We start from the raw sequence: 19611 nt of genomic DNA, 5'->3' as shown, positions 1-19611 counted from the left end.
AAAATTATATCTTAGTTTTATTAATTATAATTAGAAGTTACGTTATTATTGTATATTGTTTGTAAAGTATATTTAATAAATATTATATTTTTTAAATTTTAATAATTATTTATTTATTGTTAGATATTTAATTAACATAAATATTGTAGTTGAGTTCTTAAATTTTTTAATATTGTTAGTTAAATTAAGTTAGGCGTACGTGCATGCTAGTTAATTAATTAGTTATTATTAGAAAGTTATTAATTATTATTAGTAAATTATGAATTATTATTTGATCAATTATTTATTAATAAATAAATAATTATGTAAGGAATAATTTAATAAAAATTTAATAAAATATTTAATATGAATAATAATATTATAATCTTTGAAAATAAAAAACTCTTCAAAATATTTTTTAGTTTCATTAATTAAATTTAGAAGTTAAATTATTATTGTGGAATTTCAGTAAAATAAATTTACTAAATATTATATATTTTTTAAATTTAATAATTAATTGATTGTGGTTAGATATTTAATTAATATATTATTGTAGTTATAGTTTTTAAAAAATTTAATAATATTAGTTAAATAATTTATAAATTAGCCATATTTATGTATACATGCTAGTTACTAAATTAACTAATTAACACTAAATTTAGTATTATTTTAATAAATTATTTGTTATTATTAGAAAATTATTAATTATTATCAGTAAATTATTAATTATTACTTGATAAATTATCTCACAAATAATTAGGCTGGTGGTATTATGAATATGTATTGTTGATGTATGTATGCATGTAATAGAATAGAATATAATACAATATAAGTATTATTATTAGAGTTATAATTTAACCAAAAAAAAACATAAATACATAAAAAATATTAATTAAATTTTAACCAAATAAATAAAAAAATAAAAAGGATTATTATCTTAAATTTAACTAAATAAAGACAAACAAATGCTAATTAATTATATTTTTATATGTCATATAAATAATTAATCGCTCGACAATATAAATTATAACAAAATTTTAATCTTTCGAACAAATATCTAAATTACGAACATGCATTCATATATTTAGAAAACTCAAGTGCATGTATGATCTTTAAATCTAAAGTACGCATGAAAAATGGCTCCTCAAACAGATTTTAGTTTGTTAGTGCATTTACCACTTCTTTACATGATAAACCGTTATTTTACGATTTATTTTGTACTAAATTGAGTAGATTTTATCTATTATTCTCAAACTTATGCATATAATTCGCATGTTTTACATTTTTCTTCCTAATTTTGTGCTATGATTGAAAACATACTTCTTTCGCCATAAATTTGCTAATTTTAATCCTCTCTTATTACCATTCGATGTCGTGATATGTGTGTTAACTGATTTCAGGTTTTCCAAGGCAGAAATGGCTTAAAGGACGGAAAGGAAGCATGCAAAAATGGAAGGAACGCAAGAAAATGATGTTTTGAGGAGCTGGCATCAACGCACACGCATACGCGTGACTGGCGCAGCATACAAGCGACGTGTACGCATAGATGACGCGTACGCATGACCAGGAATTGTTCAGTGACATGTACGTGTGGATGACACGTACACGTGACAAAGCGTTACGTGCTACAAATATCAGAATTCGCTGAAGATGATTTCTGGATTATTTTTGACCCAATTTCAAGCGCGAAAATATTGATTAGAGGCTGCAGAGTGAAGCTGGAAGGGGAGATTCATTCATTCACACATTTATTCATGTTAGTTAGGTTTAGATGTAGTTTTCTAGAAAGAGAGGCTCTCTCTTCTCTCTAGGTTTAGGGTTTTAGTTTCAGTTCTTCTTAATTTCAGAATTCTATCTTATTTTAATTTAGTTTTCTTCTACTCTTGTTTGTTCTAGTACTTTGGTTTATCTATTTCTCTTGTTGATTTTCTTATGTTACCAATTTAGTTTATGAATTCTCCTTGTTTCCTTTGATTCATATTAATGCAATTTATATTTTTATGTTTATGATAGTTTTCATTAATTTTTTTGTCATTGATTCTTGCAATTGGTTGTTTAAATTTAATCTTCCTTGTTAGTTTTTTATGTTTTTATGTTATGCCTTCCAAGTGTTTGATAAAATGCTTGGCTGGATTTTAATTTAGATTTTTATGTTCTTAACTTGGATTGATCAATTAGAGACTCTTGAGTTATCAATATTCTTTTATTGATTGGTGATTGAAAATTGCTAGTTGGCTTAGAACTTGTGAACTTAAGTTGATTTTCCTCACTTGACTTTTCTTCATTGTTAGAGATTAACTAAGTGAAAGCAAAAGTCAATTACCATCATAATTGATGATGATAATGAGGATAGGAATTCTAATTCTCAATCCTTGCTAGGACTTTTCTTAGTTATTATTTTATTTTCTTGTTATTTACATTACTTGTTCCTTATTTTAAAAATCCAAAAATATACTTTTTGTAATCAATAATAAACATACTTCCCTACAATTCCTTGAGAGACGATCCGAGGTTTAAATAGTTTGGTTTATTTTTATTGGGTTTGCATTGTGACAAACAAATTAAATTTTGATTGAGGTTTAATTGTTGGTTTAGAACTATACTTACAACGCGTTATCTTTGTGAAAATCTTTACCGATATTTTTTCTCCGTCAAATTTTTTAGATTGATAAACCGCTATTTTACGGTTTATTTTGTACTAAATTGAGTGAATTTTATCTATTATTCTCACACTTATACATATAATTCGCATGTTTTACATTTTCCTTCCTAATTTTGTGCTATGATTTAAAACATGCTTCTTTGGCCTTAAATTTGCTAATTTTAATCATCTCTTATTATCATTCGATGTCGTGATATGTGTTAAGTGATTTCAGGTTTTTCAAGGTAGGAATGGCTTAGAGGACGAAAAGGAAGCATGTAAAAGTGGAAGGAACGCAAGAAAATGATGTTTTGAGGAGCTGGCATTGACGCGAACGCGTGGACGACGCGTACACGTGGCTGGCACAGCATACAAGCGATGCGTACGCGTCATACTAGGAATTGTTCAGCGACGCGTACGTATAGCTGACACGTACGCGTGACAAAGTGTCACGTGCTGCAGATATCAAAATTCGCTGGAGGCAATTTCTAGACTGTTTTTGGCCCAGTTTCAAGTCTGAAAATATTGATTAGAGGCTACAGAATGAAGCTGGAAGGGGAGATTCATTCATTCACACATTCATTCACATTAGTTAGGTTTAGATGTAGTTTTCTAGAGAGAGAGACTCTCTCCTCTCTCTAAGTTTAGGGTTTTAGTTTTAGTTCTTCTTAATTTCAGAATTCTATCTTACTTTAATTTAGTTTTCTTCTACTCTTATTTGTTCTAGTACTTTGGTTTATGTATTTCTCTTGTTGATTTCCTTATGTTACCAATTTAGTTTATGAATTCTCCTTGTTTCTTTTGATTCATATTAATGCAATTTATGTTTTTATGTTTATGATTGTTTTCATTAATTTTTAGTCATTGATGCTTGCAATTGGTTGTTTAAATTTAATATTCCTTGTTAGCTTTTTTTTGTTTTTATGTTATGCCTTCCAAGTGTTTGATAAAATGATTGGCTGGATTTTAATTTAGATTTTTATGTTCTTAATTTAGATTAATCAATTAGAGACTCTTGAGTTATCAATATTCTTTTGTTGATTGGTGACTGAAAATTGCTAGCTGGCTTAGACTTCACTAAATCTAGTATTTGATTAGAATTTCTGAACTTAAGTTGATTTTTTTCACTTGACTTTCCTTCATTATTAGAGGTTAACTAAGTGAAAGCAAAAGTCAATTACCATCACAATTGATGATGATAATGAGGATAGGAATTCTAATTCTCAATCATTGTTAGGACTTTTCTTAGTTATTATTTTATTTCCTTGTTATTTACATTACTTGTTCCTTATTTCAAAAACTCAAAAATATACTTTTCGTAATCAATAATAAACATACTTCCCTGCAATTCCTTGAGAGATGACCCGAGGTTTAAATACTTCAGTTTATTTTTATTGGGTTTGCATTGTAACAAACAAATTAAATTTTGTTTGAGGTTTAATGGTCGGTTTAGAACTATACTTGCAACGCGTTATTTTCGTAAAAATCTTTACCGACATTTTTTCTCCCTCTCCCCATCTATCTTCATAGTGTCGTTAATTAGCTTGATCTTCGTCACCATCTGGACCAATGACTTCGTAATTACTTTCAAACTCTTTCTCACTGTCACTGTTGTAATCTTCTCGATTAATATTTCGGTTGGCTTTAGATTGTTCGAACTCAATATACAACTCAATGAACGACATTTGAGAGTAACTTTCAATATACATTAAAAATATCTCTTATACGCTCGCTTCCTCGGTTACATATTTAGTTTAAATTTGAATGAATCCACCAAATATCAGTATAGGATACCTGACTTGTATAAAATATATGATACTCTCTTTAACATTTTAAAATGTATCTTCTCACAAATTACACATTTTAATTTTTTAAATAAAATTTTAAATAAAACAATAATATTTAACAAATTTTCCCATATAAATTTCATTCTTTCGTATATTTATAAAAAAATCTGACCATTATAATATATTTTTAATCTAACTTTATGATTTTTTTCTCTCACATCAATATATGTAAACTTCACGTAACCTTTTAAAGCATAAAGGAAAATACGAGAGGAGGAGAATTCTGGAGGAAGAGAGATCATTCGAATGCAAGTTGTGTATACATGTAGTGAAATAAATTAGTTGATCCAATTTCTATTTAAAACACTAAAATAATTTCTTTTAAATAAATCAAAAGATCTGATTTGTTCTTGCATGAAATAATAAATTTAATAATACTAAAATTGAACAATTCAATTAATTTTATGCAATTTTAAAGTTTTTTCCTCACACAAATTAGACTATTTAATTTATGTACTAATTTTTATTAAAAAAAATTAAACAATCAGATTTTTTTTACATAAATTTCAAAAAGTAGCCGCCATGTTAAGGAGACAATGCACATAATATGTATATAAAAAAACAAGTTGTAACTCGTGTTATTTATTAATATTATCAATTATCAATAAAAGTATATATAGAAATTCAAAGGAAAGAAACGATGATAGTATATATGCTATTGTTTTGAAAGCTACGTAGATATTTTCATATTTACAAATATAAAAATGATAATATTAATTAAAAGGCGTTCTACTAATTTTTTTTAATATATGAAAACAAAACAAGTATATATTGATTTATTAACATTAACACAAAAGTAGTATAGAGCGTTTGGCATAACCATGAATATATTATTTTGAATATATCATCATACAAATGTAAGCATATAACATTTAGTAAATTTTTAAACTATTTTATAATTAAGTCAACAAAATTATAATTTAAATAATATATTTTTTTATACTCATTTAAAAGTCACGTACTCCTAATTAAAAAAAAAGCTTACATATAATTAGATTCTAATTATTTTACTTTTAAAAATTTATTTATTATAAAATATGGTAAGCAGATCCGCATATAGCAGCCATTAATTAAATTCCACATAATAACTAGAAAGAAAAAACATGTATATTACGAGTGAGTGATATAAGATAAGACGTGTATTAACATGGCTGCCCATCTTTGTTTATGCATATAAATTAAACGTGTCTTCCCAATTTTCAATTGTGCTTTTCTAGTTAGCCAGCTAGCTAGGTCCATATCCATTTATGGAGGGACAAGATCATAACAACAACTACACTCGCCCTCTTCTCACACCGCCGCCGCTACAGGATCACCACTTGGCCGCCGTATTCACCACAGAATCCCATGACATCCCTCCGATCAGCAGCCTCAGAGTCTTCGGCAGGGAGTTTCTCCTCGAGTCCAAGAAGCTCTGGTACCTGGCCGGCCCTGCCATCTTCACCTCTGTCTGCCAGTACTCACTCGGCGCCATCACTCAGCTCTTCGCTGGCCACGTTGGCACCTTAGAGCTCGCTGCTGTCTCTGTCGAGAACTCCGTTATCGCCGGCTTCTGCTTCGGCATCATGGTAATAATGATAATTATATTAGAGGGATATTAGAGCTTAGCATAATTTATTATTTTTAATTTATATTAAAAAAATATTACTTATTTTTTAAATTTTCAGTCTTTAATCATTTTTTAATTTAAATAATAATTAATTAGCCTCACAATAAAACATTCTATATATATAAAAAAATATTAAAAAATTATTAAAATTTATTAATTTTTTATTACTAATTATTAATTTAAAAATGTAAGATAAAAAATAATAAATTCAATTGACTCTGTAATATTTTTTCATATATATATATATATATATCACTGCAATAATAAAATCATGATTAGTGTACTAGTAACTTATAAGAAGGATAAGAATTGGCTAAATCATGATTCCTTTGTATATTGTATTGTGACTTTTGCTGCTCAAAACTGATATAGGCGTTATGATAGAGTACATTTGTATTTGTAGTCTGATCTACTGTGTAACAAATTGAATTTAATATTGAATATAAAGTTAGACTAAACTAGTGTAAAAATAAAAAATTTATTGTTAGTGGGAGGATGTTTGGCATGAGTAACTGATTGAAATGAATGCAGCTTGGGATGGGAAGTGCGTTGGAAACGCTATGTGGGCAAGCCTTCGGAGCGGGACAATTGAGGATGTTAGGGATTTACATGCAGCGATCATGGGTCATTCTCAACACCACCTGCTTGCTCCTCAGCCTTCTCTACGTCTTCGCCAAGCCGCTCCTCAATTTTATTGGCCAGACGGCCGCCATATCCAAGGCGGCGGGAGAGTTCGCCGTCTGGATGATACCGCAGCTCTTCGCATACGCCATGAATTTCCCGATCCAGAAGTTCCTGCAGGCGCAAAGCAAGATCATGGTCATGGCGTGGATAGCAGCCGCGGCGCTTGTGATGCACCTGCTGCTCAGCTGGCTGCTTATGCTGAGGCTGGGCTGGGGGCTGGTCGGGGCGGCGGTGGTGCTGAACGGGTCATGGTGGTTCATAGTGGTGGCGCAACTTGTGTACATCCTGAGCGGCACGTGCGGGACCGCGTGGAGTGGCTTCTCGATAAAGGCGTTTGAGAATCTCTGGGGATTCGTTCGTCTCTCCCTTGCATCTGCAGTTATGCTCTGGTATCAAAATTTAAATTTATTTATTTATTTCTTGGTGATATGCCGCCTGATCTATATGAGACAAAGTTACAAAATAAAGAGAAAAACTCAAAATGGTCTTTAATAATTATCTTAAAAAAAACGAGATTTTTAATAAAAAAAATATTAATCCGGTCTTTTAGATTTGTTTTTATAGGACTGATTAATTCCTGTGCCAAAAAAAGTTAATGTTGTTTTTTTTGCACATGAGCTAATCAGTCCCAAAAAAAAATATCAAAAATCGAATTGGGTGTTTTTTTTCTTGAGGATCTCGTTGTCCTTTCGAGATAATTGTCAGAGGTCGGGTGGATATTCACTCCAAAATAAATTTTGTTTAACATTGGTATATTTATAATTTGAAAGACACGAAAAAATATTTATAATTTAAAACTAAAATAATGTATATAAGTATTAAAAAAATAATAATTTTACTTATATTTAGAATAATTATGTATAAGAATTAAAATAAAAAATATTAATTAAAATTTAATTACAAAATTAATTTTTAATTAATTTTAATTAATATCAGTTTATCTTTTTTAAAATGATTTTATTCATCTTATATTTTAAACCCTCAATCATAAATCTTAAATGGTAGATTTTGAAATTTAAATTCTCTAACAATAAGAGTTTTTATAATTAAAAAAATTAGTTAATATTGAATGTCTAAAAATTGATTTTTTTTATTTTTTATTATTTAATATAAATAATATTTTTTTATTTCAACTAATTTTTTAAAAAATAGTATTAATTTTACATATGTTTCAAAAATTAAGATTCAGTTTGATAATTAACTAATTTTAAAAAGAGCATTATCAATGTTTATTATTTTTTATACTAAATCAAATTTGACAAGAGATATATTTATTTGTATATAATTATTAACATTTTTTTCAAAACTTAGCAGAGACAATAGTGTCCCTTCTTATTAACCTGGGTCCGTCTTGCATTGATTGGTGAAATGTATTTTAAATTCAAGTGTTCAAGTAAGATTTTTTATGTCTTATCTAATAACTAACGAATTAAATAGGTCATACATCAATCAATATTCATATAAATGTGAAGAATACATTGACCATACTCCATACCTAATATAAGTTTCTCACATACTCGAATTTTTTTTAATTTGGTTTGACGCTTTTTAGTACCAGGGTACAAATAATAGAGGACAGAATATAACTCGTTTCCCATGCTTGATGCTTGCACTACAAAGATCGCGACATACATGTGAAAATAAATGCTAACATAATATATATGGATGATGTTAAGAGTACATTCAAATTAATTACTAAAATTAATTATTAAAATAATATATATATTAAAATATAAATACATATTATAAATAAATTAAATTATACATATAATTATATATAAATATATTAATAATTAATTTTAATATACTAATAATATTTTTGTATATATAATAGTTGGCAGACTAATGAATTAGATGAATTTAATTGATGTTTACGTTGTGAAAAGGAGCACTTGCCTCCACCAATATTTATATATTATTTCTCTTAGTGGTGTTATGTTTGTTCTTAAAACAAAATATAAATTATTTTTTTGAATTTTATATTAAAATTTTATTTTTTTAAACTTAAGAAACAATAATAATTTATTTGGTTAAATTTGATCTAATATAAATATTAAAAATAAATAAATTAATCAACTCAATAAAAAAATAAATAGTGATAATTAACTTTATCACATTAACTAATAATTAGTTAATAATCAAATTGAATCTTAATTTTTTAATTAAATATAACTTAAATGATTAGTATTTCTTTAAAATTTAGTTAAGACAATTAAATATATCATCTATATATTAATAATCTCTATTAAAATAGTCTTGTCTAGACTCTAGAGTAATTATTTTGGTTAGAAATAAATTTTATTTATATCATAAATACTATAACAAGTGAATTTCATATTTCATAATTGAGTAGGAGATAATGAATAATTAAATAATTATTTAAGAACATAAATGAAGAAATAATATTTATTTATATTAAAAATAAAATAAGAACAATTATAATTATTTTTGTTATTTTAGATTAATATTTTTTTGAGTTAATCAATTTATTAAAAAATTAATATATACATATATATATATATATATAATTTTTACTTTAACAGTATGTATATATATGTTTGCAGCCTGGAAATGTGGTATTTTATGGCACTAATTCTGTTCGCGGGATATCTCAAGAATGCAGAAGTTTCAGTTGATGCCTTATCTATCTGGTGAGACCCCTCACATCAATCACTCTGCTAATCAATATTCATTCGGAAAGAAAAGTTACCCTTTTTGCCCTTTTGTTATTGCTACAAAGATTTATTTTATGTATTATAATAGTGCATAATGCAGTAATGCTTAAACCAACGTATCCACATGCCTTTGGAATCATCATAAATGACAAAATCAATATGAAACAAATTATAAAAGTCTTTCTGATTTCAACACATAATAAAGTTAGTACATGGTACAACACCGAAAGTGAATGAGTGTGCCATAAAAAAATATATTTATGTAAAAAGCTTTTATTATAAGTATACCGTACCCGAGTATGAATTATTAAATCTAAATTTATATTGTGCAAGATATAGTATCAAAATCAATATGATTTTATTTTATTTTATAAAAAAATGATATTATCATTTTTATTTTTAATAATATTACTTCGCAAATGATCATGTGCGATTTTTTATATTATCCTTTTTCTATTTTGTAAGATACTGGATTAGGTTTATGATAAAGAATAGTTTATTGCATCTCATTTTAGTTAAACACTAATTAAAAGAAAGTTTCTTTAAGGTTATTTTGTTGAAAAAATTTAATAATATATAACATATGCTTTTATTTTTTATATAATAAATACTTTAAAAACTAATGTTTTTTAATATAAAACCATCTATATTACTTTAAAGGCATAAAGCCACTTGTCAGCTAAATTACAGGTACTATAAATATAAAACTTTGTTTAATTAACTGGTCAACTGTTCATCATTCTAAGTTCTAACTAATTAATATTATTAAATAATACCCCTTCCTTTTATATTAGGTATTTTTTTAGTTGTGCAAAAATATTAAATAAAGAACAATGTTAGAAAATAATTTTTTTTCAGTTAATATTAGTTAATTTTTTAAAAAAATTTATTTATTTTAAATTTTAAATTCTAATAAACCTTTAATATCCAAAATCTTAAGTTATAAACTATAAATTTTAAATCCTTCAAAAAATAAAAACATTCAAATTAAAAAAAATTAATTAATATTAACTAAATAAAATTATAGTTCTCTATATTTTCTCTTAAAACAATTATTATTTTTTTTTGAAAATATAAATAATCAAAAGAAAAGAACTAAATTATTCTTAATATAATTTTCTCTCATTATTAGTAACGTTTTAGTCTTTAACTTTTTTATTTAATAATAAATGGTATAATAGGTAAAATTTAATTAATGATCTTCTGAAATTAAAAAATAAATTTAATTTGAAAAACAATAAAAAATAAATAAAAAACAGTTAATAAATGCAGAGAATAGCATGCTTTGGGATTCGGTTCTATTATTGTACCAAAAAATCATAATCACGGGACAGCTTCCAGTAGTAGTTCCTACTTCATACCAAACATTGCACTCATTGCTTGATGAATTGAAAAAGGTGGAAACTCAGATGATGCAGGCGAAAAAATTAATATTTGAGAGCAGTTAAATAATTTAATTAATTTATTTAATTAATTTAATTAAATTTTTATTTAACGTTTTTTAAATATTAATTTTATGTGAATTTAATTAAATTATTATATAAAAAATTTTAACTATTAATTTAATATAAAAATAATTATGTGTAAATCTTAACATTATTCAATATTAGGTGATTAATTTAATTATAATAATTATTTAATAATTTTTTAGAATGAATATTATAATATCTATTATTTTGTATTTAAATTACTAAAAAAAATAAATAAATAATATTTAATAAATTTTATATAATTTATTTTTTATTTTAAACATTTTATTTTTTACTTTAAAAGAGAAATTAAATAATTTAAATACCATAATAAAGACACCATAAAACTCTCTTTTTTTTTTTTGTGTATAGCATTTGGAATGGATAGCAAAGTCAAAATGAAAACTTATTGCCACTAGGCACTTGCTCCCACACTCAGCCAAACGACAGAAATTCATTAATTTAAGCATAAAGGCAGGGGCCAAGAGGGAGCTATCATCAAATTATATAAACGAAAATGTTTGGTGATCAACATAAATTAACCAAAAAATAATCAAAATTTATTTTATTGATCATTTATTGATTATTATACTAATTAATAAATATTATATAAAATAAGTTCGGACGATTTTTTTTACCTTAGCATTACCGTTATATAAATTATGATTTCTCATCACTATCCATCATTAGTATTTATATCATAGTGTGCACTTGATAAAATTTAAAGTAATGTTTCATGCAAAACTACCTTTTGAATCATTCCACACCCTTCCCCACCCAAGAAAAAGAAAAACATTTGTCGTTTTCTTTCTTTTCCTTGATATAAAAGTGATTGATCGATTTAACAGTGAGAAGTTTAAGCTCCCTCAATTATTTAATGGCCAATTCTATAGTGTTTATGATTTGGTATCTAAATTTTGCTTAACTTTTTTTTAGTAAATTTTAAATTTTTAAAAATTATTTATTTTTATATTTTTTAAATTAAATATTGATTTTTAACTCTTTTTAGTAAATAGGCACCACATTTTAGGCACCATAGCATTCACCTTATTTAATTTGGAATCTAGTGAATATATATCACAATGCTACAGACCCCACCATGGTTTAAGCATTTTTGGAAAAGCAAAGAAGGACCTCTCATGGAAAACAGAAAGAACATTTCACACACGGCCTTACCGATACATATGGATGCACTTGCTACGAATCCAGTATAACTACATACAAATTCTGATCACTTTAGTAATGGATCTCACACACCTACAATTCTAAATTAAAATTCTAGAAAAATCAATGGAATTTATCTCCATTAAGTATTATCAAAACTGAAATTTTTATTTATTTATTTATTTAAACTATTTTGGTTTCTTCCTCCTTTACCATGCGTGCATACTTTTTCTGGGACGTGACCATGCACACTACTTTCTTATGTGTTTCTGCCAAAAGTAATTTTCAAATTTGTCCTTGAAAAATTAAGCACATGTTGGAATTGTGATATACTTAATCTTTCAGCATTACTTTAATTGTGCTATGAGTATAGCCTATTTGAATTTGGTGAAATCATATCTGACCTTGTAGCAATGGATTTGCAGCATGAACATCTTGGGTTGGACCGTGATGGTATCCTTTGGAATGAATGCAGCAGTAAGGTATTTGTTATTGTGTTAATCCTAAAGTGTAAAGTGGTTATTGTTTAATTAAGATGAATTAATTTTGTTGAGTTGTGGGCAGTGTGAGGGTGTCAAATGAACTAGGGGCATCACACCCAAGAGCAGCGAAATTCTCGCTAGTGGTAGCAGTGATAACATCGTTTGTGCTGGGTCTAGCAATGTCACTGGTTCTTATCATGTTCAGGAAGCAATACCCTTCCTTGTTCTCGAATGATTCAGCGGTGAAGGAACTGGTGATGGAGCTGACACCAATGTTGGCCTTTTGCATCATCATCAACAATGTGCAGCCTGTTCTTTCAGGTGTTGCCGTTGGGGCAGGGTGGCAGAGTCTTGTTGCCTATGTCAACATTGCTTGTTACTATCTTTTTGGAGTTCCTCTTGGACTTATTTTGGGATATGCGCTTGACTTTGGTGTCATTGTAAGCCTTTCTCTTGCTTCCCTTATTTGCCTTCTCTATTATTCAGTCGTGTGATATGTTATGATGGATATTTCCAGGGGATCTGGTCTGGGATGCTCACGGGGACCATTGTCCAAACTTGTGTTCTATTCATCATAGTATATAGAACTGACTGGGACAAAGAGGTAACGTTTTTGTGAAGATCAGACCATATCACATTGCATGCAAACCAATTTCATTATGTTATATTCATGCTAATTTTGGGTGTTGATGGCAGGCCTCCCTTGCAGAAGATAGAATAAAGAAGTGGGGTGGGCATAAAGATTCAAAACCCAATGGTGTCGCAAATAATGATCAGCAAACATGAAAGTGTTGCAAATTCTAGAACCAAGTTTTTTATGTATTTAATTTCATTTTGTCAAACTTGTGTTCAAGGGCCAACATTAGCCCAGTTGTATAATTTAGAAGTGTTATGCCTAGTTGCCTCGTATGATAGGAATGCTAGAAAGTCATCAAAATTTATTATTTTTTATCATCAAATGTGATGGTCAAAAACAATAAATTTCGATAATCCTCTAGCACTTCTCTATCTCCACCCCTCAAACAGGGGTGGCTGAGTCTCGGACGATAGGGCTGTAGTGGATGGGGTTGCTGCTGCTCATCCTTTTCTTCCGTTCACCTGTTTCTTTCTCAACACTCATCCCTTCTGAACTCTCTTTTATGTCACAATGCTACTTTGCCTTCCGGCTTGCAATCTGCAAGAAATTAAAGAATCAATTTAGAGGTTGTTGCTTCTGTTTTGGTAGTACTAGCTTTGTTGCACCCAAGTATAGCGCTCCATATCCAGGTTGTGTTCCGGTTCCCCATATAAGTCGAAAAAATCTAACCGAAGGTCTAAGTCATCCAACTGGAGGCCAGGTTTCCATGAATTACAGTAGTGTTTGGTTAGTGGGTGTGTCTGCTTAAGACAGAGACACGCCCACACACATCCTCTATTTGGTTGTTTCTTCTCTCTTCATGGCCTGCCATCACTTCCTCTTCATACTCTCCAGATTGCGTCTCTGTCTTCTTCCTTCTTCTAAATCTCCAGATCTGCGATTTGTATCTCTGCCATATTGCAATCAAACCTTTATCATCGACCAATTGTGTCTCCATCTTCATCTTTGTTCATCCTTTTATTTGCCCTTTTCTGGATTTTTTTCCTAAAATGAAATTCTATTTTTTATTTGTTTTTTAATATTATGTATTAGGAAAAAAATTATAGTATGGATACTATGGATAATTTATTTCCATTGGCTTCTACGCGTTGAAATATTTCACCCTCCAATTAATTTTTTTAACAAGTTAAAATTGACACAAGGATTCAAAATAGAAATCATGCCAATTAATTACTTGTTATTTGATTAAGAAGATATGTATTAAATTTGTTGTTAAAATTACTAAAATTTTTGTTACCTGCGTAATTTTTTGTTATGAATGGAGATGAACTATGTCTGTGTGTCCATGTCTCATGCTATACACTAAACATACGGAGCTGTAACTGGAACAAATATCGTTGATTGAGGTGGCTGGAGGGTAGGATTAGGGATGGAATTGATTTGTAAATTCTATATGTTCTATGGGCTATCAGGCTTTCAAAGAAGCTCTTGGGTTTTGTTGTAATACATGTATTGTCTATTGTGTTGGGACTGTAGTATTAAAATGTCATATATAACTTTATAAGGTAGATCCATACGATTCTACCAACAAAAAAAATTAACCTTCTAATGATAAAATATTACACAAATATGTTTTGCACAAATTATAAAAAAAAAAGTGAACAAAAGTTTGAATTTCACACTCTAGCCCAAGCGAAGTCCAGCAGGAGAAAGGAGGTAAAACTTAAAACATTTCCCCATTTCCGTGAGAAGATAACTTGTTATGGTGTAAAATCCCAATACTATTACTACTACTGTATTTTCAATATCTATGCATTATTTATTGGAAATGGCGGAACAAGATTATCCTTAACAATTACATTGGAAGTTTGATTTTAGGCCGCAAGCATACTGATCAGTGGACTGATGAATTTAATCGCTTCCATAATTTTTTCTTTTAAGAAAACCGTGAATTACCCCCGAGTATTAAAGCTTCTTCACAATCTATTAATCCGTAGCCTAATAAAAATTAGGCAACTTCATAGTTTCTCTGCACATACCACCGCAGCTTAACAGATTGCAGAATAGATTTGGTTGCGGATATGAATTAAACAGATCAAAAGACAAACCTAGAATAGATTTCTCCAAGCACTCCTGAAGAACCATTTCCATTGCGCAAACTGGATTAATAGATTAACTAATCTAATTGAAACAACGGTTCAGCGCATATGAAATAAACTTCTCTAAAAAATATATATATCCTTAGCAATATAAGACAGCATTACGATTCGGAAAATATCCATAACAGCATTTAATTAAAATTAAAACGATCAGAAACCAGAGTCTCAACAGATCACAAAACTTAAAACTCCTGAATGAAGAAAAAGAAAATGAAGTTTAAAAGGAAACCTAAGCGGTGAGAAGGACGGCGCCACCGTTCTCCTTGATCTTCTTCTCGGCGACCTTGGAAATAAGCTTAGCCTTGACGACAACAGGCTGGTTCTGAGGGAGCACACCTTTTCCCAAGACCTTGAAGTAACCATGCTGAGTTACATCGATCAATGGAGCCTTCTTCTCCTTAGAGGCCTTATCCTTCACCTCTTGCGGGACCAATGACCACAGCTTGTCGATGTTAACGATTGGGCAATGGAACTTGTTGCGGAGCTTGTGAAAATACCGCATACCTACCTTACCGAAGTAACCGGGATGGTACTTGTCAAACAGGATTCTGTGGTGGTGCATGCCACCGGCGTTACCACGACCTCCTGGGTGCTTACGGTGCTTTCCGATACGACCGTGCCCAGCGCTCACGTGACCGCGCTTCTTGCGGTTCTTCTTGAAGCGAGTTGTCATCTTCGGATCTCAAGCGAGCACTCTGAAGGTAGGGGTTCGGCGGACAGAGATAGAGGAATTAGGGTTTGGGGTATTTTATAGTTGCGTGAGGATGGATTTAGATTTTTTGGTTTATGGTTTTACAACTAGGGTTTTGGTGTTATGGGCCTTTTTTTTGTTAGAGTCCAGGACAACAGACAAGCCCAAATCACACAAAACCGGATCCCCAAACCTATGACCCGACCCGGAGTTGGAAGAGCTCTCCTTCCCCAATCTGCAGCTGTAGCTCTTTATCGGTACCTTATCCCGTTTCTGAAGACTCATTCCTCGTCGTCGCTGTTCTTCCCGCCGTCTCCTGCATCGGCGCTTTAGCCCGGATCTTCGCCGGCGGACCTGCTGCTCTCCCCGTCGTTCTCGCCTTGCTTGAGTTGCCAAGACGGAAGCGCGGCGCCTTCACTTCGGACTTCGCCGCCAAGAACCATACTGTATTTGGGCTCTGAGCCTTTATTTGATAATGTCGAGCCAGAAATAAAGAAGAACCTGTTATGTTGTTGGCCCAGAAAACATCACAAAAATTTTTGTTCTTTAGATGATCAATTACGACAAGTTTAATTGATTTTGATTTGATTTGCTCCATGAGCATTCAGACTGATGTTTCACCAATTTTATAACTGTATAACTATAGTTAAGTTAATCTCTTGACAATACGAAAAAACTGAGCTTCAATTATCAAGTTAATCAAAAGCAGCCAATACGCGACACTGGACAGTCCACAACTAACCAACTACAGAGATCATATTCTTAAGTGCCAAGTAAATACACGCAATGCTTTAGTTTATTAGTTATCATCTATGTCTTGCAATAAGTATATTTAAATTTGAGATTGGTTAAGACCAATGGTGAATAAAAACTCGTAATATTAATGAGTATATAATGTGAGTGAATATTGTGACGATATAATAAGTAGAAGCTGTTCAACCCACCCTTCTGGAAAAAAATTCCAAGTAAACTCACTACATTATCTACTCTCGCGGCTGTAATATCATTTCTTCTTTTTTTTTTTTAATTGGTTACAGACCACTTGATGTGAGGAACCTAAACCTTCGAGGTAAGCATTAAAGTGGTTCCTTAAGTTGTCCTCGAGGATCAAAGTAGTCTCTGAACTTAAAAATTTGTCTAGATCGTTCCTGAACTTGATCTCCGGTACTCATAGTGGTCCTTCCGATGAATTTCGTCCAGCTGGCGCAATCGGAAAGCTGACCTGGCGTCGTTAGTGACACGTTTGCAACCCAAAACGACGTCGTTTTTGGTGTGGCGCCAAAAAGACATAAAACGTCATCGTTTTATGGGAAAAAAAACCCCTCCCTCAATGTTACACTAACGTCTCATCTCCCATACTCAAACACACAAACACAACACAAAGCAGAGCTCTCTTCTTCTCCGTTATCCTCTTCACTGGCGCCAGTGCTATTGCAGTCACCGGAGCGTATTTCGGTGGAGAACCTAAACTCCAGAGGATCGCCTTCATCATCTGCAGCATACAGAGAGTTGTGAAGACGGGTTTCTCTGATAAAGGTACGCAAAAAAAATATTTAAATGTGTGGTGAAACTCTGTTTTTTAAATTTTGTTGTTAATCTATTCTTCACAAGGAGAAAAAACGTTTTGTTGGAGTGTTTTATGTCAGAATGCATGCTTGTGTTTTGGGGTATTGGCTAGGGTTTGATCAGGAGGAGGTTTCTTAGTGGTTAGGCTAACTAAGGGGGTTTTTGTTAAGACGAAAACTTATTTTTTTGTCCAAGGGTTTACTGCTGTTACAGTTTTAGTTATGGAGTTAGTAAGTTGGTAATGTGGTTGAAGTTTAGGGAGGCTGATATAAGATAAAAAAAATTTAAATTGCAGATGGGTGATGATTTGATTACCATACTATTTCACCATGGAAGATCATTCATCACAGATTTTGATGGAGGTGTGACTTACAATGGTGGAGATGTCTTTGAGTTGCCAAGAGTTGATACAGACAAATTGAACGTCTTCTTTGTCCGAGACTACCACAAGGATCTTGGATATGACAAGGTCACTCAAACATGGTGGTTGGTTCCTAATAGGCCGTTGCAAAATGGTCTAAGGACTTTAACAAATGACAAGGAACTGTTGGAGATGTGCTACCTTGGACAGCAGAACAAGTGGGTTGTTCATGTTTACTATGAACATGGAGTCTCAGAACCTCTGTACATTGAGGAAGCAGAGGTAGTTTCATCTAAAGGGAAGGAGGTTTTGGTGATACAGGATTTGAATCCCACCCTAAACCCCACCACCAATGACAATGCCGAGCCAATTTCCACCACAACAGCATCTACTCCAACCTGTGCACCAAATGACACCACTATTCCCACCGAAAAATCAGACTCAACTACAAAGCTCCAACCTATTTCAATTACTGTTAGTAAACCAGCAAAAAAAGTACAATCCCACCCCACTGCAACTCCTATGTCCAACCCCAATCCACCTCCAAAAACAGTGACTCAACCCAGTAAAACCAAGTCGAAAAATCCACCCAAAAAAATGTCGCTACCCACTGAAATACCTAAACCATGGTCGAAATCAAAAGAGACCAAGAAGTCTGCTGTACCAAGGAGAGGGACTAGGAATATAAAATCTGCAGTACCAACATCATATGGAAGGAGGCCATTAACAAGAGCAGCTGCTAGTGGAATTAGTATAAGAAGTATTGGTAAGGAAAAACAGCCCCAAACAGAACATGTGGCATTGTCTAGCTCAGAAGATTCCTCGAATAGTGAAGCCAGTGTTGGTAGTGAGGAGGATGAACAATATCGATCTGATGGTGATGTAGTGTCTAGTGAGGAAGATGTGGGTGTGGAGAGATCAGCAGGAAATAAAAAGACAAATGTGAAGGAGAGAACCAGGATAGCTAAGAAAAATTCTAAACAAAAGAGGGCTGTAATGGTTGAGGATGATGGTCCCGTGTGTGCTGATTCAGGCTCTGAGGATGATGTACGTTTTTTTGGACCAATTCCTAGGTTCGGGTCCATGGGAACATATGATGATGCCCAAGATGAAGGTTATGAGGAATCTGATGGTGGAGACTCATGACACTCAGAAGAACTGAAGACTCCTCCAAACTCTGAGGATGAATTGGAAGAGATTGATTCGGATGAGGTTTTTCCTGTGTTCAGAGATGGAGGTAGGTTTGGGGAGCTTAGGCTTGCTGTTGGAATGACATTTACTACAAAGATGGAGTTCAAAGAGGCTGTGCGTGAATATTGTATACAGGAGGGTCGGAAGATTTGGTTTAAAAAAATGATAATGTAAGGATGAAAGCAGTGTGTAAGGATGAGAACTGTGGATGGCTTGTCTATGCTGCTAACAACACTGAGAACAATTACTGGCAGATTAAGACGTTCAATGATGATCACAGTTGTGCAAGGGAAACCAAAAATAGATTGGCTACTAGGAAGTGGCTGGCTGGGAAATTGGTGAAGAAGCTACGAAAATATCCTAACTTAAGACACTGTGAGGCTGCTCAGTATTTTAAGACAAAATGTGACTTGGAACTAAGCAAGTGTTCACTGACTAGGGCCTTAGGAGATGCCAGGACTGTTGTGTATGGTGATGTTGCTGCCTAGTATGGGATGGTAAAAGGGATTATGGGCT

General features: G+C 31.2%; 2 protein-coding genes across 2 annotated transcripts; one reads left to right on the top strand and one right to left on the bottom strand.

Annotated features, from left to right (window-relative positions):
- Window positions 1–5528: 5528 nt before the first annotated feature.
- LOC112791748 (protein DETOXIFICATION 29) lies at window positions 5529–16004 on the top strand. Its single transcript, XM_025834701.3, has 7 exons — window positions 5529–6035; window positions 6608–7149; window positions 9325–9411; window positions 12494–12550; window positions 12633–12990; window positions 13068–13154; window positions 13247–16004. The coding sequence occupies exons 1-7, from the start codon at window positions 5715–5717 to the stop codon at window positions 13334–13336; spliced, it is 1542 nt and encodes a 513-aa protein (XP_025690486.1). The 5' UTR covers window positions 5529–5714; the 3' UTR covers window positions 13337–16004.
- LOC112791750 (large ribosomal subunit protein uL15x) lies at window positions 15336–15959 on the bottom strand. The gene has a single exon (XM_025834702.2). The coding sequence runs from the start codon at window positions 15957–15959 to the stop codon at window positions 15516–15518; it is 444 nt and encodes a 147-aa protein (XP_025690487.1). The 3' UTR covers window positions 15336–15515.
- Window positions 16005–19611: the final 3607 nt, after the last annotated feature.

The sequence above is a fragment of the Arachis hypogaea genome, chromosome 3, assembly GCF_003086295.3.
Source record: "Arachis hypogaea cultivar Tifrunner chromosome 3, arahy.Tifrunner.gnm2.J5K5, whole genome shotgun sequence".
In the NCBI taxonomy this organism is placed as follows: domain Eukaryota; kingdom Viridiplantae; phylum Streptophyta; class Magnoliopsida; order Fabales; family Fabaceae; genus Arachis; species Arachis hypogaea.
Note: the sequence above shows the minus strand (reverse complement) of the source record. Positions and strands in the feature narration are given on the sequence as shown.